This window comes from Balaenoptera musculus, chromosome 19 (genome assembly GCF_009873245.2).
Source record: "Balaenoptera musculus isolate JJ_BM4_2016_0621 chromosome 19, mBalMus1.pri.v3, whole genome shotgun sequence".
In the NCBI taxonomy this organism is placed as follows: domain Eukaryota; kingdom Metazoa; phylum Chordata; class Mammalia; order Artiodactyla; family Balaenopteridae; genus Balaenoptera; species Balaenoptera musculus.
The window spans coordinates 32,777,966-32,803,686 of NC_045803.1; the positions used below are offsets into that span (position 1 = coordinate 32,777,966).

The following is a 25,721-nucleotide window of genomic DNA, read 5'->3' on the forward strand; positions in this document are numbered from 1 at the left end:
TTCTGCATGCCTCAGTTTCCCCATCCATAAAATGGACCATGATAATGGTATTTTGCTTACACCTGGGTTTGTTGTCATGATTTCCTGAATTAGTCATACAAAGCACTTAAAACAGTGCCTATCTCAGAGTAAGTGTGAACTCAGAGGGGCAGGGAAGCCTCCCAAGATCACACAGAGATAGTGGCAGAGCCAGGATCATCTGATCCCAAAGCCATTGCTTTCTAAATCCTTTGGAGCATAGTCCGGGGCCAAGGGAACAAGGGTCTTTACCCCCAAATACCTGGCCCAACCCGGGTCTTGTCCTTTATAAAGTGTGGGGCTTCCCAGGACTTGCCTCTTGCCTCTCCCCTCTCCCCCTTCCCTCCTCCCTATTTCTCCCCCCTTCCTCCTCCCACTTGTCCCCTACCCCTGGCCCTCCCCCTCCTCCGTCTCTTCTTCCTCCTCTTCCTCCTCCCCCTTTTCTTCATCTGCTCCTACTTGGGCAGAACAGAAAGCCTTGGACCTCAGTTTGTTTCACTTCTTGTCCCCCTCCGGGCCTCAACAGCTATACATCGAGGGATGTGAAGGTTACTAGCTTCGTATCTGCATGGGCTGCGACAGATTCTCTGAGCCTGAGTGGACACTGGCCAGTGCCAGGGGTGCTCCTCCCTGTCAAGGAGGGTCCAGGCTCTTAGCTCCACACCCTAGGCAGCTTTACTGTGCTTGGGTGAGAGAGAGGTACCCTGACCTTGGGAGCTGTGACCCCTCCACCCAGCCCAGCCTAGACCAACTGGCTCCGTAGCCTGCAACAGTGCCTCACAAACTGGTTTTGCTCTGGCTGGCAGCCCAGACTTGCCTAGATGGGAGTGGGTTCACAGTTAACTCCCGTCCCGGACTGAGCTAGGCTCCTGTTAGGCTCTTCCAGAGTCTTGGCCATTACTGCCACTGCCTGCAGGGAAAGCCGCCATGAAAGCAGCTGTGCTTCACCCGTTTATACCAGCAAGCACTTATACCAGTTTGGTGGGAACTGATGGCCGATTATGCCTGGTCCTGTTGTCACCACCTCTAACGAAGAGAGAACCTACAAAGTCAGAGCTGCGCGGCTCCCTCCTCAGTGGATAAGCCCAACTTCCTCCTTGTACAGATGGAGAACTGAGGTCCCGTGAGGGGCCGGACTTTTTCAAGCATGCTGCCGAGTTAAGGACCAACCGAGAGGCCCTGAGTTACCAGGGGTGAGGCTGGCAGCCGTGTTTTTCCCGTGGGCTCACAGAGGGCCAGAGCCAGAGATGGAAGCGGGTGCAAATGAGGAAAGGACAGGTCGGGGGGCTGGAAGCAGGGAGGCCGGGGCTCTTGTCTGTGTCCTGCCTGAACTGCCCACGCCCTGTTCACACCTACTCTTCTCTGTGGCAGCGGGAGGTGGGTTCTCTGCTCTGATGACCTCTATGACCTGGCATGATTCTGCCCCCTCTCTGGGCTTCAGTTTGCCCATTTGTCCCTATGAAGTTGGGCTGGATCATTCTTTCAGCAGGCATTTGCTGTACGGAGCCCCTACTGTTTGCCAGGCTGCATGCTGGGCTCGGAGGATACTTCGATGAACAAGGTCCCCCAGGTGTTGGGGCTTTAAGAGGTAAGGGCTGGAGGTCCTTCCTGGCGTGGGAGAGCTACCTCCCAGACCAAAGGAGACTTCGTCAGACCCAGGCTGACGGGCCCTGTGTCCTCCTGGCTTGCCCGCAGCCAGCATTCTCTAGTCTTCTGTCCTTTGATTTACTGCCCACTTAGGAGCTAGGGCCCCAGGTTGGACCCTAGGGCGTGTGCCAGCTCCCAGTAGGAAGGTGGCCCCAGCAGATGGGAGGAGAGGAGGCCCTTTGAACCCTAGCAGGCTTTGTCCAGCCTCCCAGGCGGGTCCCCGTATGAGAAGCCAGCCCATTACCCCCCCAGGAGCCCTCACCCGGAGCCTGGGAGCGCCTCAGCTCCTTGGCAACATCCTAAGGAATTCAGTCACTGCACACGCTCCCTTCCTCTCCCCTCCCACCGCCTGCCTGCTGCCTGCGGGGGCGAGCGAGGCAGAGGCAGAGGCAGAGGCAGTGGAGCCCCATTATAAACCGCGGCAGAGCTCAGGCAGTGAGAGGACTGCACCGAGCCCCGACGAGGGCCCCCACGCCCGCCCCGGCACCCCCCGGACCCCCTCGACCATGGCTCTTCTGCCTCTCTCGCGGCTGCTCCGCTTGACTGCCCTCTGCCATCTGATCGTGCTGCTGGCTGGTGAGTGGGGTGGACTCAGGCATGAGCGGGGTTGGGAAGCCCCCAGCCCCACTTCTGCCCCTCCGGGCTCCATGAGGGCCCCCGGACCCTGCCCGCGTAAGGCTGAGATCCGTGGCAGCCCCTTCCTGACTGATATGCCGGAGGGGGCTGGGCATCTCCCTGGTGGCGGTCCCGGACTCAGGACTGCCCCTCCGGCTGGAAAGATTTACCGTCTCCAGAGACTGTCCCTGCCCGGCCCAGTGAGCAAGGTGGCGACCGCGTGGCAGCACAGAGAGGTGGTGCGGGCAGCACAAGATGCCGGGTGTGGAGGGTGCCAGGAGGTGGGGCTGTGGGAAGCCCGAGGATGCTCTTGGTGGGCCCTGGGGTGGGAGCCCTGGCAGACTGTGGGCTGGTCTCCGTGCCCGGGGTTAATATGTAACCCTCAGCCCTGACTCCTGAGTCTCAGCTTGGCCCCGGGCTAAGCCACACTGGGACTTTCTCCTGCCCTGATTTCAAGTCCTTCCCAGGAGTAGGGGGCCCAGGACCAGTGGAGGTCAAGGTCACTGCAGCTCATGAATTGGACTCATCACTGTTGCTCTGGCCTGTAGCCCCCAGTCCCTCTGCCTGTGTCTCCCCCATGATACTGCCTTTCTCCTACAAGCATAGCTTAGAAATGTTTGCACCTCCAGTCACTTGCTTTCTGGAGCCTGGGACCTGATAGGGCATGATGTATCCATCCCACCCGACATGAGTAAGATGGAGGCCCAAAGAGGTTTAGAAACTGGCCTGAGGATGCATAGCCAGCAAGTAGGGCAGGAGAGGGTCAGAGTGGGTGCAGGAGAGAGTGTGGATGCATGCTCACCGCCTCTGTGGATCACACTGCCTTCAAGAACCGTTTGAGTCAGCCCCATCCTCAGGGAATACCCGGACCATCCGGCAGGTTGGGGCTCAGAGAGGGTGGGAGGCTGCCTTAGGGCACACAGCCAGGCTGGGAAAATGAAAACCAGTCTCCAGCTTCCAGAGCGCCTCCGTGGAGCAAACTGTCCCCCGAGTCCCTCTGTTTGGGGAAAGCCCACCAGTGGGGCAGAGAGCAGGTGGGTGGGGTGGTGTGGGCCTCGTGCCGCTGGCCTTCCTGCTTCCTGGGCTAGAACACTGAACTCCGAGGTGTTGGGGATAGTGAGTACCGGAAGACGTGGGCTCCGATGGAGGCTGCTTTGCCATAGCCCTGACCCTGAGTGGGGTCTTGCCTTCTTTGGTCCCAGCTGCTGCACCTTTAAAGATAGCTATTGCCTCCATGTGGTGAGGCTCTAATGCCAATGAGGACGCTTTGAAAGTGGGAGGAGGAGGGATTACTTATACTAAGCTGGGGGCGGAGGTCTTCTATGTTAGGATGGAGAGGGGATCCTGGGGGGACTCTGGATGCTCTATCCAGCAGCCCGAGGCTTCAGAATCATCAGGTTCCCGCCCCAATCTTGGTCACTGGTTTTGCTGGGAGATACTCACATTATTTCAACCTTTCCGAGCCTCAGTTTCTCCTCCTTTAAGACTGGGCATTGGGCCGGGCTCATCTTGGAAGTCCTTAGCCATGCTGACATTTGTGGCTCTGAGAGAGCCCCTGGGAACCCCCGCAGGACTAGCGAGTGGTCCACAAGCCAGAGAGGCCTGGAAGGGGGCTGGGGACTTCGTGGCTACTGCCCTGGCAGGTGCAGGGTGGCTGCGTCAGTTCCCAAATGTGGGTTTGCAGGGCTGTGTCAGGCAAGAGGCTCCTCTGCTTTATATAACGAACCTGCAGATACAAGTCAGAGCAGTGAATTTTTCTCCCCAAGCACTGACGCATTCACTCCCACTCAAGCTCCAACAAGAAAGAGAGCAAAAAAAACCCTGAATTAAGCTGCTGTCGTCTGCCCCCCTGGTTAGGGTGTGGGTGGGGGGAAGGCAGGGGAGGATAAATCCAGAGGGTCAGGTCCAGGCCCAAGTCGAACTTAAATTAAAATTCCTCTATGTCTCCGTTGGTTAGGATTTTGTATGTCACAAAGCGCTTCCTTGTGCATTTTGTTGATTCATTCACTGGCTGAGCATCTACTATGTGTCAGGCACAATTCTAGGTGCTGGGGCCGCATCAGTGAATAAAACTGCCAGAGATCCCAGCCCTCAGCGTGCTGAGCATCAACTGGAGAAGACAGACAATCCTCAAAATAAACAGATTTGGTCTGTGAGAAGGAAAAAAGCGCTGTGATTTAAAAAAGCAGGGAGTCGGGGCTGGTGGGGAAGGTGTTGAGATTTTAAGTAGGGGGTCAGGGAAGAAGGGGGCGTTGAGGGAACCGGGCGGGGACACATGGGTGTCTCCAGGGCAGCGCTCCTCAGTGCGGGATTCGGCCCCCAAGGGGACATTTGGCAATTTCTGGACACAGTTTTTGGTTGTTGCATTTTGGTTGGGGGGTGCTCAGGCACCTAGTACGGAGAGGCCAGGGATGATGCCCAGTGTCCTACGGGACACAGAACAGCCTCCATAGCAAAGAATTATGTGGTCCAAGATGTGAGTGGTGTCTGCTGTTGAGAAAACCCTGCTCTAAGGGCCCAGATATTTTTAAAGCTTCATTCTCATAACCATCCTGCACAGCAGGTATTATCATGTCCATTTTACAGGTAAGGGAATGGAGGCTCAGAGAACCTCAGTCACTCGTCCAGGACACACAGCTGAGCAATGGCTCAAGCCTTCTCTACCACCCAAATACCCAGAGACCCGGAACATTCCCATCTTTTCCTGCCTGTTATCCTCCAAACAGTCCTTGAGGTCCAGCCTAATGTACACCTCCTCTAAGAAACGTCTCCTGATCACTTGCAGTTGGAAGTGGTCTCTCCCTCCTGTAAACCCTGGCACAATTTGGGGTCTGTTCTGGAACATGGTGTTTTTACCTGGTGTTTAAGGCAGCCTAGAACAGTGGATGTCTAGGGGCTGGGAGGAAAACCAGATCTGCCACTAAGCAGCTGTGTGGCTTTGGGCAAGTCATTAAACCTCTCTGATTCTCAGCTTCTGCATCTTTAGAATGGGGATAAAAATCATCCTTTTGCAGGAATTAATGAGAGCAGATGTGTGTGTGCTGAGCATAAGGTCCAAAACAGAGTAGGTGTTCTACTAAGAAAAGCTCTGATACTTTGCGGTTATGTCTTAGCTGTCCATCAGGCTGGGAGACTTCTGAGGGCAGAGATGGGCCTTGTTCATCCCTCTACTCCTCACAGGGCCTGGCAAGAGCCAGGTCGGCATTTGTTGGTTGACTGAGTAAACATGGCGATCTGATAGCATTTATTGGGATTGAGGTGCTCTCTCCAAGCTCAGCACCAGCACTTTCGGGAGAAGGAGCTCAGGGTTAAGGACAAGAGGGTCTGGGTCTTTGTAGATACTCAAAAGTAACTCAGACAAGTGTTGCCTGAATCAGGAAATGGATGGATGAATGGATGGATAATGAAGGATGTGTGAGTGGGCTGGTGAGAGATGGAGGGGTGGGTAGATGAAGGGGGTGTAGGATGCGTAGGGGATGGACGCGTGATAGGTGGGTGAGTGGGGCACGGATAGGTTGATGGACCAGGGTGAGTAGGGATGGATGGGAGGTAGACAGGTGGGTGGCAGGGAACGGGTAGGGGATTGACGAGGGGGTGGCAGATAAATGGATGGATGGATAGATGGATGGGGAGGTATGTGAAGGGATAAGTAGATTGAGACATTATTTTCTTCAATGAATATTTATATCCACCTTATGCTGGATGCTGGGAAACACTGTGACACCAAAACATACAAGGTCCCTGTCCTCCTGACACTCATTTGACAGACAGGTAATAGATGACTGGCTGGTGGAGGCATTATCTCCAGTTACAGAAAAGAAAACTTCAGTTCTGAGAAGAAAAGACACCCCAGTTAGTTATACAACCTTCTCAAGCAGAACCAAGAACAGAGCCTGGTCAGGGCCATTCAGGCACCACGGCAGAGGGTGGAGACTTTAGGACAGGCCGCCTCTGTGGCTCTTTAAGCCCTGGAGGTGGGCAGTGGAAGCAAGTCAGAAGAGCAAATTGACCTGCCCGAGCTTATCCCTCTTGCCCACTGGACAGCCTGTCCCGGCTCCAGGTCATCCGGGGGCACCATTCTTCTGGGGATTCCTCTGGAAGTCACCTGCCACACCAGTCCAGGGGCCGGCTCCTGGCTCTACTCAACAGGACCTGGGGAGGCTGCAGCTGAGTCATTCTGAGGTCCCGTTGTGGGAGAAGGAGGGTGATAAAGCTTCTTTCACATCCTGGTTCCTCAGAGAGAAAGGGCTACCGGTGACTCAGGGACCAGCTGCAGGGAGCCCCCACCCCCACCCCCGACCACCTCGGGAGCTGCTAGTGCTGCCCCCTAATGGCCCAGCCCCACCCTGCAAGCCCTGCACCCCCTTTCCCACAAAGCAGGGTGGGCCAAGGCAGGGGAAATGATGAGAGAAGGGGTGGCAGATTCTAGAAGGTCTGTGTGCACGCCTGTATTTGGGAAGGCGGAGCGTGTTTGGTCTGCATGTCCACACACATAAGTATTTGTGTGTGAGCTATGTGTGTTTTGGTGGAACCCGGGGTGGGGGGGTCACCTGGGGCCTCCCTAGCTCTGCAGAGCTAAATACGTTTGTTCCCTCAGCTCCACTGCCCTGGAAGTCCTGGCCTCTAGATTTTTGCAAAACCCTCTGAGGTCATGCTTCGGCTGCATATGACCTTGACCCAGATCTTACACTCAGGTTCTTCCTCATTTTTTGCCTACCCCTCTACAGCTTACAGCAAACAGAGTAAATTTTGCTGGAGATTTTAGGGGAAGGCGGAAATGCAATGCAAACCACTCGAATGTTTATATAAAATGTATGGGTTCTCAACTATCTGTTGAGTCACCGTCATTCTGTGCTGGGGTTTCTGTCTGGCTCCACGTGGGACGCAGCCATCTGCAGGCCCGCGCCCACCTCACTCTGTCCCCACTCCGTGTACAACGCATCTCCATTCCTCCTCCTTACTCCTGCTCCGCCAGCTTGCCCCGGGACTCCAAATGGCCCATTGCGTTCCTCTCCAGAAACTGCTTCCCAAATCATCCTGGCTCTTAATGGCAGAACAAAGGATCACCTGCTCAGCACACTCCTTAGAAGGTGGTTGTACTTATATATTTAAAAAATTATATTATCCGCTATGTGTGCCTGGTTGCATGTATGCCTTTATGTGTTTTTTGGGGGGGGGCATATATATATGTGTCATTGTGTTTGTTGCTATGAGTGCACGTGTGTGTCATAGGGTATATACGTGGGGTGTGGATGGACGGAGGTCTGGGTGTGTCCCAGAGGTTGTGGAAATCCATGAATATGGATCAGGCGGAGAGGGATGGATGGGATAGGGATGGGAGGGGGCAATAGTTGAGCAGGTGACTTACTGGAGTAAAAGCATGGTGGGGGCAAGGGCAGCGTCCTGGGTCCAGAAGGGGCGGGAGCCAGGCCTGGCAGGAGACCCTGTTCCATCACTTGCTGGCTGTGCGACCTCAGGCAGATCCTTGACAGTCTCACACTCCTCTCCCCTGGGTGAACCAACTATAGCGACTTAATTTTTAAAATTAAACACAATGTGCCAGGCAATAAGAGCTTTATAAGTAAGAATTCATTTTCATCACCTTACAGCAACCCTTGAGGTAGGTTCTATTGCTGTCTCTATTTTACAGGTGGGGAAACTGAGGCATAGAGAGGTTTGGCCCGGGACAGGGGGCTGAGGTCAAGGGTGTGGGGCATCGGTTCTGGTTTGGGGGGTGCGTGGCGGGGACAAGCTGGCATGGGGCTGGGAAGCCAGATGCCCATGGACAGTCTTGCTGACTGGGGGCCTCTGTGGGCTCAGGACAGCACCTTGGTGTGAAGAAGTGTAACATCACGTGCAGCAAAATGACCTCGGAGATCCCCGTGGCTCGTCTAGTTCACTACCAACGAAATCAAGAATCATGCGGCAAACGTGCCATCATGTAGGTACTGCCCTCTTGGCCTCTGAATTCCTTTCAGGCCCCGGGGATGGTTCCCTGGCCTCCGCTAATCCACGTCCACATCCTGTCACCCAAAGCTGGGCTCCTGGCCCAGGGCCTCTGCAAACGCTCCTCTTGCTCCTGACCTGCTGGCCTCCTCGCCAATCTTAATATCTGTGCCACAGGGCAAAGATGAGCTGTGGCTTCCTGAACGGCCGTGGCCTGGAGATGCCACCAAGGGTGATGATTCCTTCTGGGCCAAAAGGTGTTTATGCAGCCCTCGAACCCGCTGGATTTCATGGGGGATGAAAACACGGTGCTCTGAATGTGCAGGCTCCAGACGCCAACAGATCTGGTGCAAATCCTGGCTTCACCACTTACAGACTGGGTGGCCCTGGTCATGTTGCCTACCCTCTGCACTTTAGTTTCCTTATCTGTAAAATCGGTAGTTTGGGGAAGCTGAAAGGAGATAATGAAACTAAAGTGCTTGGCAGGGTGCCCGGAAGCTGCTGGCAATAGGAGAGGCCAAGGTTATTATCACCATTGGACAGATGGGGAAATAGAATCCCTCTGAGACTTTGGGGAGGGGTCAAGCCAAGCCAGCTTCCCCTCTGGCTGTTGGGATCCCTGACCATCTTGGCTGCTTGCTCCTCTGGGGTCCTTCTTGAGTACTGCCAATCGCCCAGCCCTGAGGCCTTTCCCCAGGACTGACCTTTGGGTCTTAAAGTGGCCTCGGCCAGACGCAACCAGACACTGAGTCCTGGCAACAGGAAATGGCCAGTGGGCCTTCGAAGTAGGGGCTCAGCTAAAGGAAGTTGTACTTCCTCCCACTGATTGTTACTAAGAGGAGCAAGTGTGCTACTGCCTGACCTCTCTGCTCACCTGTCAAGACTCGCTTCCCCCAGACCCTCCCACGTTATTTGCTTCTATTTTGTAGGCGAAGGGGAAGTGGGACGCTCCAGAGAGGGGATGATGGCACTAGGGCAGCACTGCACCTGTGGGGCCTACAGGGTCACGCTTGCTTTCTGGAGCTCTCTGGCTTCCTAGCATACTGGAGCCAGGCACATTTACATTACCTCTCTGAGCCTTGGTTTTCTCATCTGTAGAATGGGGGTGCACGTGGTAGCCATCTTACACGATGGGTGTGAAGTTTAACGAGGCAAAGTGCCTAGCACAGGTCATGGCGTGGAGCAACGGTCCCCGCCAGCTCTGAGCTGTGGTCTCGGTAGTAAACCAGCCACACGCAGCTTCAAAGGAAGCTCAAGATTTGGATGACACTCAGGGTCCCAGCAGGGCCACCATATATAGGGTTGGAGCTCCCTAGGGGCCCTTTCAGTCTGAGGATACACACTAGGAGAGGAGGGTAGAGGTCCAGAGGGCAGCCTGCAACTGAGGGAGAGGAGGAAGAGGACGTTATGACATCGAGTCCTTTCCAGAGCGAGGAGGCCCTACCACCAAGCTTGCCAGTCTTACACCTGGTGGCAGAGAACACTGGTGACATCTTCTCCCAATCAGAAAACTTGTAGCCCACAGCCCCCACCTTCATGTTAATGACATTATTATTAACATTGTTATTATTTTACTGATCTCCTACTCTCAACGAGGGGCTTTACATCATTTTCATCTTCTACAATAACACAGAAGTAGGGTGACCAACTTGTCCCAGTTTGCTGGAATTTTCACAAAAAGACCCGCATCTTGAGAACGCCCTCAGTCCCAGTTTTTGTGGGATGGTTGGCCACCCCGCGGAAGGTAGGGCTCTCTTTCCCGTTCTCAGGTGAGAACGCGGAAGTTCCGTAAGCTGAGCTGCCCCAGCTAAGAACTCATAGCTCACAGCTAGTAAGTGGTGGGGGCAGGATTTCTAGCCGGGTCTGCTCACCTGCAGCGCATGTGCATGATACCCCTACCCTGCATGGCATCTGGGCATCACTGGGTCCCTTGTCTTCCTTCCTTGCAGCCTGAAGACCATGAAGGAAAAATTATTCTGTGCTGACCCACAGGAGAAATGGGTCCAGAAAGCCATGGAGCATCTAGACCGCAAGGCTGCTGCTCTGGCTCCAAATGGCGGCACATTCGAGAAGCAAATCGGCGTGGGTGAGCCCAGGACCAGCCCAGCCACCAGGGGCACGGACTGGTCTGAGGCCTCAGAGACCAAATTCACAAGCGACAGCAGTAGCCAGGAGGCACAGAGGGCCTTCGGGACTTCCCCAGAACTGCCACCAGAAGTGGCTGATTCCAGGGGGACCAGGTCCCCCTCCACTTCAAAGACTCTGGATGGAGGGCCCGAGAGAACTGAGCTTTTCAACAAGGCTGCCGTCACCACCACCACGTCTTGGCAGAGTTCTACCGCCTACCAACCTGGGGCAGACCTCGAGGCTGAGGGGAAAGCCTCTGAGGCCCCCTCCACCCAGGCCCCCTCCACCCAGACCCCCTCCACCCAGACCCTCCCCACCCAGGCCCCCTCCACCCAGGCCCCCTCCACCCAGACCCTCCCCACCCAGACCCCCTCCACCCAGACCCTCCCCACCCAGGCCCCCTCCACCCAGGCCCCCTCCACCCAGGCCCCCACTATTTCACACACAGTCCCAGAGGACAACACTGGGCCCGAAGGCCAACCTGGGTGGATCAAGGGACAGCACCCCACGCCAGAGAACTCTCTAGGGTCCAAAGAAATGGGTCCCACTTCAGCTCACACGGACGCTTTCATGGGGCCTGGCAGCACGTCTGATGTCTTCGTGGTCCCTGTATCCTCTGAAGCGGCCCCCAGCACGGATCCACTGGCCTCTGGCAGCTGGACCCCCAAGGTCCAGGAGCCCATTCACGCCACCGTGGACCCCCAGAGGCTGGGTGTCCTCATCACTCCCATCCCCGACTCCCAGGCAGCCACCCGAAGGCAGGCAGTGGGGCTGTTGGCCTTCCTCGGTCTCCTCTTCTGCCTGGGGGTGGCCATGTTTGCCTACCAGAGCCTTCAGGGCTGCCCCCACAAGATGGCAGGAGACATGGTGGAGGGGCTTCGCTACGTTCCCCGGAGCTGTGGCAGTAACTCGTACGTCCTGGTGCCAGTGTGAGCTGCCCACCTGCCTGCATCCAGTTGTTCAACTCAGCTGCCTGGGGTCCCCCATCCTCACACTCACCCTCACCCAAGGGTCTGGCCCAAGCTGGGATGACTGGGGCAAGGAGGTGGGACCCTCTGGGTGGAACTGCCCCCAGCTCCTGGAGGCCGCCCTTGACCATCCTTGACCTACTGCGGACAGAGAGGGTGGCCTCCACAACTCACTCCAATGTCCCAAGTCAGAAAACTCCCCTCTGCTGTTGGCTGGTTAGAGGATCCCTTAGATACTGTGCCAGCCCCAGTGAACAATTATTTATTGAACGCCCAGCCCCTCTGACCCACACCCCTGCGGGTACCACAGTCATCCCTTCTTACAAACGAGCCTCAGGCCAGGCTCCTTCTCCCCACTCCCTCAGACCTCATCGTGTCTCTCGGTCCCGCTGAGGTTGCCAGTCACCCCGGCCACCTGCGGTGCTAGCTCCCCTGCCCCCTGTATAGACCCCATGCCCCAGCCGGGGACCTGTCTTTTCTTGCATGAGGCTAGTGTGGTGTTTCCTGGGACTGATCCCAGCGAAGGATCGGCCCTCAGGTAGGCGTCATGAGAACGGGAGATGAAGTTATCCGGTGGCTTTGATTCCCACCCGCTGCCGTGCCCCATCTGTGCTGTGAAGGAACATTGACTATGAGCGTGAAGGTTGGCGGGTCTAGTCCCAGGCCCACCACCAATCCATCAAGGCATTCATACCTCTGGTTTCCCATCTGTGAAAGGGGAGAGGGACGGCAAATATGCGGCAATAGCCTGTACCCCTGGCAGGCATCACTAGTTGATCCAGAGACCCCTTTCTGCAGACCCTGGGTGCAGCCTCTCAACCTTCATCAGAAGAGATGGTCTCTGCCAATCATGAGACTGGCACTTCCATGGACGCTGTGACCTGGAGGTCCTGCCCCGTTGTCAGCACTGTGGGCGCTTGAGACGCAGAGACCAACTTTGAAGGCCCCCCCTCCGCCCCCGCTGGCTCTGAGACGAAGTGACAGTGACGAGTGACAGGCTGAGGGAGGAGGGGAGGCCCGCGGGCTCCGAGGAAGGGGCCGGGGAGCAGCTGCAGGCAGTAGCCACGCTCCTTCGCTCCTTCGTTAGGGACCCGAGTCAGGCATTTTCTCTTTCTTTCCTGCGGCCTGAAGACACTGTCCTCTGCACTCTGAGATCTTCTCACCTCACCTTCACTCCCCCCCCCCACCCCCCGCAGGCAGGACCAGGAATTTCCATGAGATCAGAATCCACCAGGGAAAGCTGAGGTTCCCATGTTTACTTCTGAAAGGGACTCTGTCTTGCGGAGAGGGACCGGCAGGGGAGGGGAAGTTGTGGGCATGAAGTCAGAGGTTCTCTTTTTGGCACTGAAGACTCGTGCAGGCCTGAATGGGGCCAAAGGCTCACTGGGCTGGCCAGCACCCCGCAGTCAGAGCCGGACCTGCAGGCCTCACCTCTCAGGCCCCTGGCGGCAGCTCCCCACCTCCCTCTGATTGTCTCTGAAGGTGTTCTTTGCCCTCCACCAGAGGAGTGTCCCATGGGCTAGGCTTCCCCCAGGTACAGGTGACATGCTCCTTTGTAGACAGATGCTGAGAGGAAGCACGCAGGGCACCGGTCCACAGAGAGAGGGAAGCCGTGTTTCCCTGCCCACCTGGCTCTCCTGCGCTCCCCTGCAGGTCATGGCACAGGATGTTTGGGCCTGGCTCAGGTTGGCGGCACTCTGACAGCTCAGAGAGGAAGACGGCGGATCTGAATGCACTTTTTGGGGCTCCTCTTGCCTGGGAGCCTTCAAGGGACGGGCACCCGTGAAGGGGCTCCTCTCTGTGAGAAAGCAGCTGGGGACAGCGTGTCCCCCTTGCACGGACTTTGTGAGTTCCCCCAAGCAGGACAGGGACAAAGACGATTTGGGGAGGACTTTAGAAGGAGTCGGTTGATCATTTTGCTTTTCCAACACTATCACCAATGTCTGTGCCATTTTGTATTTTACTAATAAAATTGAAAAGTCTTGTGAATCAAATAAAGTTTCTTTTCCTAGGGCAGGCTCAGCACCAGAGCCTCTGGGAGGATGGAACAAAGGAGAGGCCAAGACTCTCTGGGAAAGTGGGACTTCCCTGGCGGTCCAGTGGTCCTGTGGCCATGTCAGTTGCCATTTATCATCACCGTTCTCTTGTTTTTCTTATACTAAGGATATTTTTCTCTGAGCCCAAGTCTTCATCAAAAGTAGGACAAGGAAAGACAGAATATGATGGGCACATAATTTTTCTTACACACTGCTTCCCTCATTTTACTACCTGCCAAGCCCCATAGACATTTGGGTTGGAGGTTCCTGCAAGAATCTGAGATTACTGCCTCTGCGCCAGCTGCAAATTCTTCTTTTTTTTTTTTTTCGGCTGCAGCCTGCGCGGCATCTGCAATGGAAGCGCGGAGTCTCAACCACTGGACCGCCAGGGAAGACCCTGCAGATTCTAGTACTGCCCTTAGCAGTGCGCAGTAGCTCTTCTGTTCCACCCCAAGTCCAGTCCTTCCCGCTTCTGCCCATTCCCACCCCCAGGAAGGAGCTTGGAGGCAAAGTCACAGCCCCCCAACCTCTCCCCGAATACCACCCTTTCAGCAACATGAGACACCAACAGAGGCTTTGAAATGAAAATGCTTGTCCCTGTCTTTTCATCACATTCTCAGATAAGGTTAAACTCTTCATGTGCCAGAAGAGGATGGAGAGTGGGGAAATTTTATTCTCCCTCAGTCCAGAGCACCTCCCTAGGGATGCTGGGTGTTTGTGTTTTATTTTCTCTTTCAGTTACAGAGCTAAACTTTAGCTGAAGCGATTCCCCACAATTAGTGCAGAGTTTGATAGAGACTTGGAGGCCTCTGAAATCTTGGATAGAGTGATCAGGGCTCTGAGATATAATAGTAATATTATTATTATTATTAAACTAGCCATTGTTTATTTAATGTTTACCATGTGCCAGGCAATACACTAGGTTCTTTACGTACAAGGGCTCCCATCTTAAAATGATGAGAGTAAGGCTTTCAAAGCGTACGTGACTTGCCCAAGGTCACACAGCTTGTAAGCAGCAGAGCTGGAATATGACCTGAAGTCTTTCTCCAGGACTTCAGTCTTTTTTTTTTTTTTTTTAATTTTAGGGAAGGCTCTTTTATTTATTTATTTATTTTTTTAATATTTATTTTTGGCTGTGTTGGGTCTTCGTTTCTGTGCGAGGGCTTTCTCTAGTTTCGGCAGGCGGGGACCACTCTTCATCGCTGTGCGCGGGCCTCTCACTATCGCGGCCTCTCTTGTTGCGGAGCACAGGCTCCAGCCGCACAGGCTCAGTAGTTGTGGCTCACGGGCCTAGTTGCTCCGCGGCATGTGGGATCTTCCCAGACCAGGGCTCAAACCCGTGTCCCCTGCATTGGCAGGCAGATTCTCAACCACTGCGCCACCAGGGAAGCCCAGGACTTCAGTCTTAATCACTATTTCTGAAAGCGTGAGCCACAGATTGTCAAAAGTACAGACTCCCAAGCCCCACTTCAGCTCCGCTGAATTCTGACTGCTGGGGTGGGAGAGCTGGGAATCTGTACCTTCAAGCCGTTGCCCCTTCCCCCCTCCTCCCCTCCTCTCCCCCTCCCCCACTGCCCTGCCTTCCAAATTAGGGGATTTGGCTCCTAGCCAAAGTTTTAGAGCCCTCCGCACCAGGCCAGCCCACCCCCACCCCTCCCAGGTTTGCAGGGTCCTTTGGGTGGTAGCTACCTGCATTCTTCTCACCCTCTGCCCTTTGTTGTTATTCCCCTTTCCCTCTCCTTTGTTTTCTGTACATTCCCCAAAAGGGTGAGGCCAGGCAGAAAAACACAGACACAAATGGCCGGGAATTTCCAGCACAGGCTGAATAATAGGCATCTGGGAGCCACGATATACGTGAGTGTGTGTGTGTGTGTACACGCCCTGCTGCCCCTGTGCGACTAATAGCTCAGGAGACCACCTGTGCCCCATTTACTTCTTCTCAGTCATGTGCTTTCCTGGATAAATAATGTTTCAGCTGCTGGGATTAAAGTAAAGATCTAGTGCTAGGCTGGCTTTCCCCAGATGACCGCAAACTTCAACGGCCAGACCCATGCAGGATCTCATTAATCTCACCAAATCGGCTGGTGGTGGTGATGCCTCTGAACCTAGGAGAATTCCAAAGCAGGGAATGTTTTGGAAGAGATGCCCCTCTCTTACCTTCAAGGGATCTGTTGCCCCCCAGAGGACAGAACAGAATTATTTATAATGAGCCTCTTGTTTTTTAGCCATACAGGAGTGTAATGTAACATGGTGATCTTCGGCTGTATGACTTTAGGCAAGTTGCTTAACCTTTCCGAGCTTTGATTTTCTCCTCTGTAGAATAGGAATAATAACAACTCTCCTTGTAGGGGAAGATGTCATAAGATAATCCTTGCTGAACACTTAGAAAAATGACGTGCCCATAGTGAGCTCTTGGTAAATTAGAATCTACGATCATGCGATAGATGTTTCCAAAGGGTTCGAAACATCCTATTTCTATTCACTTTTGTTATTGGTTACCCAAACAAGACTTTAGAATTATAGGATGTGTATAAAGAAAAGCAGTCTTCCTGGTTTTCGGTAAAGTAAGATGAAGACATGTTATAGTGTCAGCAAGCAGATAAAAATAATTTGTAATTTGCATAATTTTTTCCCTAAGCTAATAGATGCTGTTCAAATTGGTGTAACTTTTTTCCTCTGAATTGCTTTTGAACTTGGCAAGGTCAAAACTCACGAATCCCAACTAATTAGAAGCAGACTAGCAAGACACCTGCATCTTAGACTTGGACAGAATGGGAAGTTAGTTTCAACATCAGTCTCTCTGAGTTTTTCTGGCTTGCTGCCCCTAGGCATTCAAGAGGGCTGCTCTTCTTGCCGCCTTGGTGTTGGTGAGATGCCACATGACCAGTTCTGAACTGGCAGTGGGAGTAAAGTTTGTCAAACCAGATTCAAACATTTAATTATCGGTGAGAGAGCCTTCAGAACTTTTAGTTCCTTGGGTCCAGAACTTGGCAATATTCCAGAAGATGACAGGTCCATTACCCCAGGTCCCAGGTTCTGAGGATGACTCAGAACCTCCAGCCACAGAAAGAGCCCCAGCAGATCTATGTGGAAGAAACAAAGATTTGTGGTTTTAAACCACTGAGAGTTTGAGGCTATTTGTCATTGCAACATAACCTAGCCTATCCTGATTGATGCAGCAATCAGGAAGAAGAAATATATTACTTGGTCTAAGTAGGAGTGACTTGTCAGTAATGTGCATGATGCTGTTAAAAGGCTCGAACCATTCCCTTAACTGGGGTAAACAAGCTTTCCGTTATCAAGCTCACCTCTCTTCACTTGCTCTCTTGGCAGACGGGATGAAGTTCATCCTTAGCCCACCAGCTGTCAATGGATTTATCTGGGATTCTCACTGAGTGGAGCTGGAAAGGAGAAGGGTTTTGTAGTTGCTTTGAGATACACTGATACTCGGGAGTTCTAATGACTCAGATACGCTGGTGATCACTGCAGCAGACAAGGGAGTAAATAGAGAGAAGAATATTAAAATGATTGAGCACCAGCTGTTTGCCAGATGATCTACATTAACCAGTCTTTCACGTACCTCCTAAGCCCAGAAGCCCAACCAGGGTAACCTAGGCCTGTTGGCACAGAAATTGAGCATAGTTCTAGGGACTGACAAGTGCATGTTCCGTGTCTTTGTTTTCCTAGAGGATTTCAACTGGCCCGCTGGCTCCAGGCTCATTTCCCCTGATGCTGGTTCCCCCGTTCTCACTCCGTGCCCCCACATCACCTTTGGCACACATTTTTTTTTTTTTTTTAACATCCTCAAGTCAATCTTCTCTCTCATACCTCTGAGCCATTGCACTGGCTGTTCTCTCTTCCTGGAATAACTTCCCCCTTCACTGTTGCCCTGGCCAACTCCTCCTCATCCTTTGGTCTCAGCTTAGATGTCACTTCCTCCAAGAGGCCTTCCCTGACTTAGCTTAACGAAGGCTCCCTGCCACGGGTACTCACCTCACCTGCGCCCATTATATCCCTCATGTGACCCAGCTTGTTTCATGGTGCTTCCGTAAGACCCGTGAGAGCAGGCACGTGTGTGTCTTCTTCCCTCTGTGCTCCAGTGACCGCCACAGGTCCTGGAAGAAGAGAAAGAGGGGAAGGGCCAGGGCCCACAGCTGTCTGTGTCCATTGGCCCTCTCTGACCTGGTGCCTGTGCCACACCCCTTTCTGATTTATTCAAAGCCCGCCCATCCATGGCGGGAAGGTGCATTTCAAGGCATTTCCTGGTGAAAATATTTAACGGCCTCAAAGGGATGTCAGAGACTGAAAGTGGCCTTCTGTGACGATGTGTTCAAGTCACCTCGGAAACTCTCTGACCCTCCGCCGTCTTATCCTGGTCAAGAAATTGCTCCTCAGGCCCAGCAAGGACCCCTGGGAAGCCTGGACTGGGTCAAGGCTCTGACTGTCACCCAAACCCACAGAGGGGTGAGCAGGGGGAGGGGGAACCGAGCATCCCTGGGATCTCAGGAGTCTCAGCGTGGGCGCTTCTGCCTGCCTGGCCATTTTCCCGGGTCTTCCATTCTCCTCCCCACCCCCGGTTCTCACTGTCCCTGTGTGGCCCGTTTCCTCGTTTTTATATATCATCATGACTGCCATCGACGTGATGGAGTTGAAGTCCCGTCTGCGTGAGCACTGAGAGGCCAGGTACGTAGGCCCGGGTCCTCTTTCCAGGGTGCCAGGAGCAGTGGGGCCCCTGGGCGGGATGGGGAGCAGGTGAAGGAGGAGGAGTCATTCATTTATCGCCAGAGACGCCGGTGAACAGGATACTGGCCTCATCCTCTTCGGGGGCTTCACTGTCCCTGTCACACGCCACTGCGTGCCTTCGAATGAGTTTTCTCATTTAATCCCTTCCTCGGGTTTCAGATGATGTCCTACTAATAGGAGCCCCATTTTCTAGATGGAAGTGCTGAGGCACAGACCGATTAAGGGAACTTACCTTGACCAACAGCAGGCAGTCCAACTCCAGACACCCCACTCTACTTTTTGTAAATTGTAGTATAGTTATTGTATGCAACAACATACAATGTAAAAAGAAAGAAATACATGGATACCTGTCAACACACATGACTCTCAAGTTCAACACTACAAGATGTGAAAGTACAGATACAGTATGACAGTGTTAATATGAAGCGTAAAAACATGCATAAACAGTGCTATATATTGTTTAGGGACATACACATATTAGTAAAATATGAAGAAATGCATGGGACTAATGGATGCCCAATTCAGTTTTCTCTAATGCATAGAGGGATGGAACAGGAGAGGCACACAGGGCCACCATGAGCAGTAATATTGACTCTTACCTGGTGGCGGGTTCATGGGTATGGTTAATGGTGCTGGTGTCCCGCCCGAAGCCCCACTCCCTTTGGCTGCTTTTGCTTCTAACTCTCACTTTAGAGCCCCCGCGGGGCCAGGCAGAAGCTCCCTGGAGGGCTGTGCCTGACGTCACACCTTCTCTGGGCTTCCATCCCTTCCCTGCCCTCATTCCCATGCTCCTCCCCATCTCCCCTGAGAGCACATCCTTAATGAGCCCAACCTCAGACACGGAGAGAGCCAGTCACCCTGCTCCCCAGCCTGTACCCCACAGGGAGGGCAGGGATGAGGGGGAGCTGGCTGGGGGAGGAGAGGTCGGACAGGCTAAGAAAAACTTCAAGGAGTAGATGGTACAGATACCCAGCTCCCTAAGGACATCTATACATTCAATGTGATCCCAATAAAAATAACAAATTATTTTTGGAGTTAAATTAGGTAGTTTTAGTTTCATCTAAAAAAAAAAAAAAAACAATGAGTCTGGAGAGTCGATGGGACGAGGCAAGGCAGGAAGGAGGGAGATGCTGAAGCAAGTGGGGTTGAGGGGAAAGCCCCGCGTGTGGTAGGACAAGCCACAACCCACGTGGCTGGGCCCGGAGGGCTGCTGAGGCGCCGGCTTCTCTCTGGAAAGGGAACAGGGCCTTAGCCTCCTCTGGGGGCTCATACTTCCCAGGTCTGGACCCTGCTCAGGAGTGGCCACACCCCCTCTGCACCCTCAGCCCTCACTGGGGGAGCCATGATCCACGCAGGACTGTGCCACGTGTCGAATGGCCCAACGCCGCTGCTCTTGTCCCTGTTGGCTTGTCTGCAGTGGCTGAGATTGGACAGGAATGCGGGGAAACCCCTAGACTTTCAAAGAGACCAGATCCACCAGGCTCCTTAGAAAGGGTGTCATGTTCTCCTTCCAGGATGCTGGGCTCTGAGCGCTGACCCTGGTGCTGAACAAACCTTTCTTGGGAGCACGAGGGTCAGATTGGATAGGAAGGACCCCCCCCCAACCCCACCCCCACCCACCCCTCCTCCAGGCAGGCTGCCAGGCTCGGAGCAGGCTGCAGCAGACCTCTGACATCCGAACGAAAGATCCGTCATTGCTCCCTGAGGGCTGAGTGCCTTGAACCGGTCACTCGGCAGCACAGCCTGGAATTGTCCCAGTGCTGTCAAGAGACCCAAGACCTGCCTGTGAAATAACTTGGAAACTGGGACAAATGCTCCCCAGAAAGAGAGAGTTGGACTCTAGCAGTGAATAAAAGGAACTGTTTTACAGGGCTGGAGCAGGAGCCCAGATGGAGTGCTAAAGCCCAGGCACGAGAGAGAGTGAGACAAGTCCATCACCGGTAAGAGTGAGACTGCGTGAGAAGTGCTTCTGTACTCTGCCCCCGGAACAATATCAGCCATTATTCATCCACTCACTGAATTCTACCAGTATGTAGAATATGGCCCACTATGTGCCAGGGGATATGCTTCACTGAAAGGCCTTTGTCCCGTGGAACTTACATTCCAGTGGGGATGGGGGTAGGGGGATACGGGTAGGAGACAGGCAATGAACAGCAGGCAGAATAAGTAAGTCAGTGGTATAGTATGTTTGAGGGTGGTAAGTATTACAGCAAAAAGAAAAAGAAAAAATAGAGCAGAGGAAGAGGTGGGGGTGGGTTGCAGTTTTAAATAGGGTAGACCTCACTGAAAAGTGACATTTAAGTAAAATTTGAAGGAGGTGAAGGAGCGAGGCACACAGGTATCCAGGGGAAGAACATGCCAAAGTTAGCAGGGTAGGGATGGGTGCAGAGCACGCAGGGCCTTGTAGCTGCCGTGGGGTCCTTGGTTTTTCCTCTGAGTGCGATGGAAAGCCATGGAGATGCTCTGATCAGAGGACACTCACGTTCCCTGTGGCAGCTGTGCTGACAATAGACTGTAGGGAGCAAGGATGGAGGTGGGGAGACGGCCAGGAGGCAGTGTAGGAATCCAGGGGAGAGATGATAGGCTCTGGATGGATTCTGGAGTCAGAGCCAGGCGATCACCGGACAGATGGGAAGTGGGGGGTGAGAGAAAGAGGCGTCAAGGATGGCACCCAGGTTTCTGGCCAAGTAACCGGACGGAAGGGGCTGGCAAAGAACAGAGGAGGAGCAGGTGTGGGAGTGAACGGGAATGGGGAATTCAGTTTTGGACTTGGTGGTTTGCGACATCTGTTTGACACGTTGAGTAGGCAGCTGATATACAAGTCTGGAGGTGGCGGGAGGAATTTGGGAGTCATTGGCATAGAGATGATATTTAAAGTCAGGAACACGTACTATTTGCCAGATATAGGCACTAAGGCAGTTGATGCGAACTCAAACCTTCTAATGCAGTTACTATTATTATTTTCATTTTATATATGTGGAACCTAGGCTCAGAGGGAAATGACTTGCCTGAAATCCCCCAACTTGCCGATGGCAGAGCTAAATTCAAACCCGGGTTACCTGACTGTGAGTCTTTGTTCCCAGCCCCTCGGCTCCACAGTGACCCCCTTGCTTAATCCGTTATGGCATGCCATATATGAGAAATGGGTAGAATTTGGTTTGCGGAGAAGGGGATGGGTAATCTAGAAAAGCAGAGGACAGGAGCCGCAAACCCAGGCACAGAGTATAAGGTGAACCCTGGGGATCCGTGAGATGAGACTGACTAGGGAGGGATGGATCAGATTGACAGTAGGGCTTAAAGACTGGCCTGAAGAGTTTCTAGTGGAGGCAGAAGGAAGCAGGGAGCCATCGATGGTTCTTGAGGGGGGGCAGTATGTCGTCAGAGCAGCGCTTGAGAAAGACCTATCAGACATAAGCATGCAGGTGGGTGGTGTCTAGAAGACCAGAGAGGAGGAAATAGGATTGGAAATCGTTGATACAGTCTGGGCGTGAAGGATTCATGTTGAGCCAGTGGGAATGAGAGGAAGTGAGAAAGCTGAGCGTTGCCTGACGACATCGCTGAGCAGAGTCTGTGCCTGATGCAATGTGGGGGCTGGAGGCGAGGAATGAGTCAAGGGCAAAGTTTCAGACCAGTGAGGCAGATGGGGAGGTAGGGAATGATATTGGCTTGAACAGAAAAGAGGGAAGTTGGTGGAAAGGGAACTTGGTTCTGCCTTTCTGGTTCTTGAGGCTGAGTGAGCCGTGAGTGGACAGCTTTCTTCCTCTCTGGGGCTCACAGTCAGTGTGGGTGACAGACGTGCACAGAGCCGGCTAGATCGCAAGGCAGAGAGAGCTAAGGCAGCTGACAGTGCCGGCAAGAGGAGGCCAGAGGATGGGGTGGAGTCCAGGGGGGTGTGTTTGATCTGTCACCGGCAGAGGCTGGGGACAGAGATTTAGGAAGCATCCATCCCAAGATCAAAGACCTGAGTGGAGACATCAGGGAGGGAGAAAGGGTTGCTTGAGGTGAAAACACACCCTAGGACAGAGCCCCGGGCATGCTTCTGCCACAGGCTAGCTCTGTACCCTTGGAACAGTTTCTTTTTCTTTTTTTTTTTTTAAATTAATTAATTTCTTTTAACATCTTTATTGGAGTATAATTGCTTTACAATGGTGTGTTGGTTTCTGCTGTATAACAAAGTGAATCAGCTATACATAAACATATATCCCCATATCTCCTCCCTCTTGCATCTCCCTCCCACCCTCCCTATCCTACCCCTCTAGGTGGACACAAAGCACTGAGCTGATCTCCCTGTGCTATGCAGCTGCTTCCCACTAGCTATCTATTTTACATTTGGTAGTGTATATATGTCCATGCCAATGCCACTTCTCACTTCGTCCCAGCTTACCCTTCCCCGCCCCCCCCATGTCCTCAAGTTCATTCTCTATGTCTGCGTCTTTATTCCTGTACTGCCCCTAGGTTCTTCAGAACCTTTTTTTTTTTTTTTAGATTCTATATATATACTTGTTAGCATACGGTATTTGATTTTCTCTTTCTGAAGTGGACCAATTTCTTAACCAACGTGGTTGGCCCCCAGTTTCCTCATCTGTAAAATGTAGATAATAATAGCTCTTACCTCCTAGGGCTGTTGTGAGGACAAAGTAAACCCATCCATGCATCCATGCATCCACTCACCCATAAACGTAACTGCTAAGAATCTCGCCCAACCTGGGGTGAGAGCTCAGGGATGTTACTGAGGAGAGGAGCCCACAAAGAGCTCAGGCAGGAGCCATGTGTCGAATCCCATGGGGAGGAATGTCAAGAAGGGAAGCGGGTTCTCGGTGATGACAAGGAGACTCATCAAACCAGCTGGGGATGAAGAACTTTACAAATATCATCTCAGTTCATTTTCCCAGCAATACCATGAGGGAGAGTCTACCAACATGTCCATTTTACAGATGGGGACAGTGAGGTTCATAGTCTTGTTCTTGGGTCACACAACCAGGGACAGATAGATGAAGGACTGGGGCTGTAGGTAATGCTTCCAGAGCACCTGCTGGTAACCACTGCCCCACACTGCCCTCTGTGAGGGGATGGGAAGTTCAAGGAGTGGCCATGGAGGGGGTGATGTTGAGAGGCCTAGAGAGAGTCACTTCCCCAGAGTGTCAGTGCCAGAAGCCACAGTCTAAGAATTAAATCACACGTGGGTCGAGAGGAAATTGGTAGTGGGAGATGTAGACCACACATAGGAGAAGTTTGGTCCTGAATAAAAGGGGAACTAGGAGGACAGTGTGCTGGGGGTTAGGAGGGAGGGGAGTTGGGGGCAAGGAGAGGTTTTATGGAAGCAGAGAAATGGGATCATGTCATCAGCAGAGGGGAAGGGGACCGTGGGGTGGGAGATTGTGAGGAGCCAGGAGGTGGGAGTGTAATGGAACGAAGAAGGACCTTCTGGAACGAAGAAGGGATGAGATCAAAGCCACAGTTGAATCAATTTAGGTTTGGCAAGAGGCAGGAAATGGCCACAACCCACAAGGAAGCTGTGAACTAGATGGAAAAAGAGTCAAAGAGTGCCTTGGTTGGGTTCCTCCACCTCATCCATGACAGAAGGATTCAGGTGTATCTCATGAACCGGTGGGACACACTAGATCAAAAATCACTTGTCCTTGGGACTTCCCTGGTGGTGCAGTGGTTAAGAATCCGCCTGCCAATGCAGGGGACACGGGTTCAAGCCCTGGTCCGGGAAGATCCCACATGCCACGGAGCAACTAAGCCCATGTGCCACAACTACTGAGCCTGCGCTCTAGAGCCCGTGAGCCACAACTACTGAAGCCCATGTGCCTAGAGCCCGTGCTCCGCAACAAGAGAAGCCACCGCAATGAGAAGCCCGCGCACCACAATAGGAAGCCCGCGCACCGCAACGAAGAGTAGCCCCCGCTCGCTGCAACTAGAGAAAAAAGCCCACACGCAGCGACAGAGACCCAACACAGCCAAAAAAAAATTTAAAAAGTCACTTGTTCTGGGGTGAAGGAACCACTAGATAGAATGGAAGCTGGGCCCAAGCTGTACTTCAGAAATGTGTAAGTGTCCATCCATCCATCCATCCATCCACACATCCATGCGTCAATTCACCCATCCATGCATCCACTCACCCAGCCATCCATCCATCCATCCATCCCTCATTCGTCCATCCATTCACCCATCCATCCAACCACCCACCTCTTCATCCATTCAATAAGCATATTTTATGGAGTACTTACTGGGTGCTAGTCCTGGAGGTACAAGCTGAAAGAAGCCCCATAGCACAGGGAGATCAGCTCGGTGCTTTGTGACCACCTAGAGGGGTGGGATAGGGAGGGTGGAAGGGAGATGAAAGAGGGAGGGGATATGGGGATATATGTACACATATAGCTGATTCACTTTATTATACAGCAGAAACTAACACAACAATGTAAAGCAATTATACTCCAATAAAGATGTTAAAAAAAAAAAAAAGAGAGAGAGATCCTGTTTTCAAGGAGTTCACAGCAATAAACCAGCCATCACAATGCAATGGAAAGAGAGCATAATGGGGAAGTCAGTGACTTATGATGACACAAAGGAAAATTGGAGCTGAAGGAAGGAAGTGAGAGTTTAAGCTGTGATCTGAAGGAGGGTAGGAATGAAAGGTGGTGGGGTGTGGGGAGCAGAGAGAGTGTTCTAGATGGGAAGCAGGGGACAGGCTGTGCAAAGGCTTGAGTAGTGTCAGTGAGAGCCTGGCATTTTCAAGGAACTGAAAAATCATCGATGTGGCTGGAAAAAAGTGACATGGTAGGTGGCAGGGCTGGGCACAAAAGTTGAGGCTGAGAAGTCGGGGGGAATCCGGACCTCATCCTGAGGGTAATGAAGGATTTTGCAAGGGGAGAGCCTTGCTGACATTTGTGTTTAGGGAAGATCACTGGGCTTTAGAGAGGATGGACCGGAGGGCAAGGCTGGGAGCGGGGAGATGAGTGTGGGGCCGTGGTCCAGCAGAGAGATGCAGGGGTGGCCATGTGGATGGTGAGAAGGAGATGGATTCAAGACATGTCTAGGTGGCCGACTCAGTAGGAGGGGAGTGGGGGAAGACCCCAGGGCAGGGATGACCCTTGCGTTTCTGACCCGAGGAACCAAGCAGACCCGCAACCTGTCAGGAACAACGGACATCAGTGCATCAGTGAGTACATCAGGCCCTCAGGGCAGGGGAGTGGGACATATCTTGGGACTGGAGGATGGAGATAACTTTGGGGACCTGCACACCTCGGCCCCCATGGGCAGGGCAGGGCAGGACGAATCTAGCTTCAGCTGCCAGAGGATGGAACTGAGTAGACAAAACGCTCCATCTCCTGCAGGAGACCCTGGGCCTCAGCTGACATGGGTGTGACCCACAGTGACAACTTTGCTGCCCCAGCGACAACTGTGCAATTTGAAGATGATAAAGAGCTTCCACACCCCAGCAACCCGGTCCCTGCTCGGTGGCTTGGGGCTAAGTTTTGGGGGGTGTGACAGCAGCATCCCTGGTTCCCGCCCAGCCCGTGGTAGAGCCAGGGGTGGGCCAGGAACCCTCCCTCCCTCCTTCACCTGAAAGGAAGCCGGAATCAGGCTGGTCCGGCTCCTTCAAGCTAGATCTGGG

The 25,721-nt window shown here is 53.2% G+C and overlaps 1 protein-coding gene across 3 annotated transcripts; it reads left to right on the plus strand.

The window, feature by feature from the left end:
• The first annotated feature begins 1,207 nt into the window (after positions 1 to 1,207).
• Positions 1,208 to 13,295, plus strand: CX3CL1 (C-X3-C motif chemokine ligand 1). 3 transcript variants are annotated; one of them, XM_036834682.1, is made up of 4 exons: positions 1,208 to 1,606; positions 1,978 to 2,241; positions 8,101 to 8,221; positions 10,176 to 13,295. In XM_036834682.1, exons 1-4 carry the CDS (start codon positions 1,432 to 1,434, stop codon positions 11,284 to 11,286), a joined length of 1,671 nt encoding a protein of 556 aa, XP_036690577.1. In that variant the 5' UTR covers positions 1,208 to 1,431; the 3' UTR covers positions 11,287 to 13,295. The 3 variants fall into 3 exon arrangements, with proteins under 3 accessions (XP_036690577.1, XP_036690578.1, XP_036690579.1); XM_036834683.1 differs by lacking the exon at positions 1,208 to 1,606 and having other exon boundaries at positions 1,774 to 2,241; XM_036834684.1 differs by lacking the exons at positions 1,208 to 1,606; positions 8,101 to 8,221 and having other exon boundaries at positions 2,140 to 2,241.
• The last annotated feature ends 12,426 nt before the right edge of the window (positions 13,296 to 25,721 follow it).

Bases quoted from the DNA above. Each gene is read 5' to 3' on its own strand.
- CX3CL1 (XM_036834682.1), top strand. From the start codon at position 1,432: ATGATTCTGCCCCCTCTCTGGGCTTCAGTTTGCCCATTTGTCCCTATG. The intron at 1,607-1,977 runs GTAAGGGCTGGA...TAAGGAATTCAG, and splicing joins AGGTGTTGGGGCTTTAAGAG to TCACTGCACACGCTCCCTTC. The intron at 8,222-10,175 runs GTAGGTACTGCC...CCTTCCTTGCAG, and splicing joins TGCGGCAAACGTGCCATCAT to CCTGAAGACCATGAAGGAAA.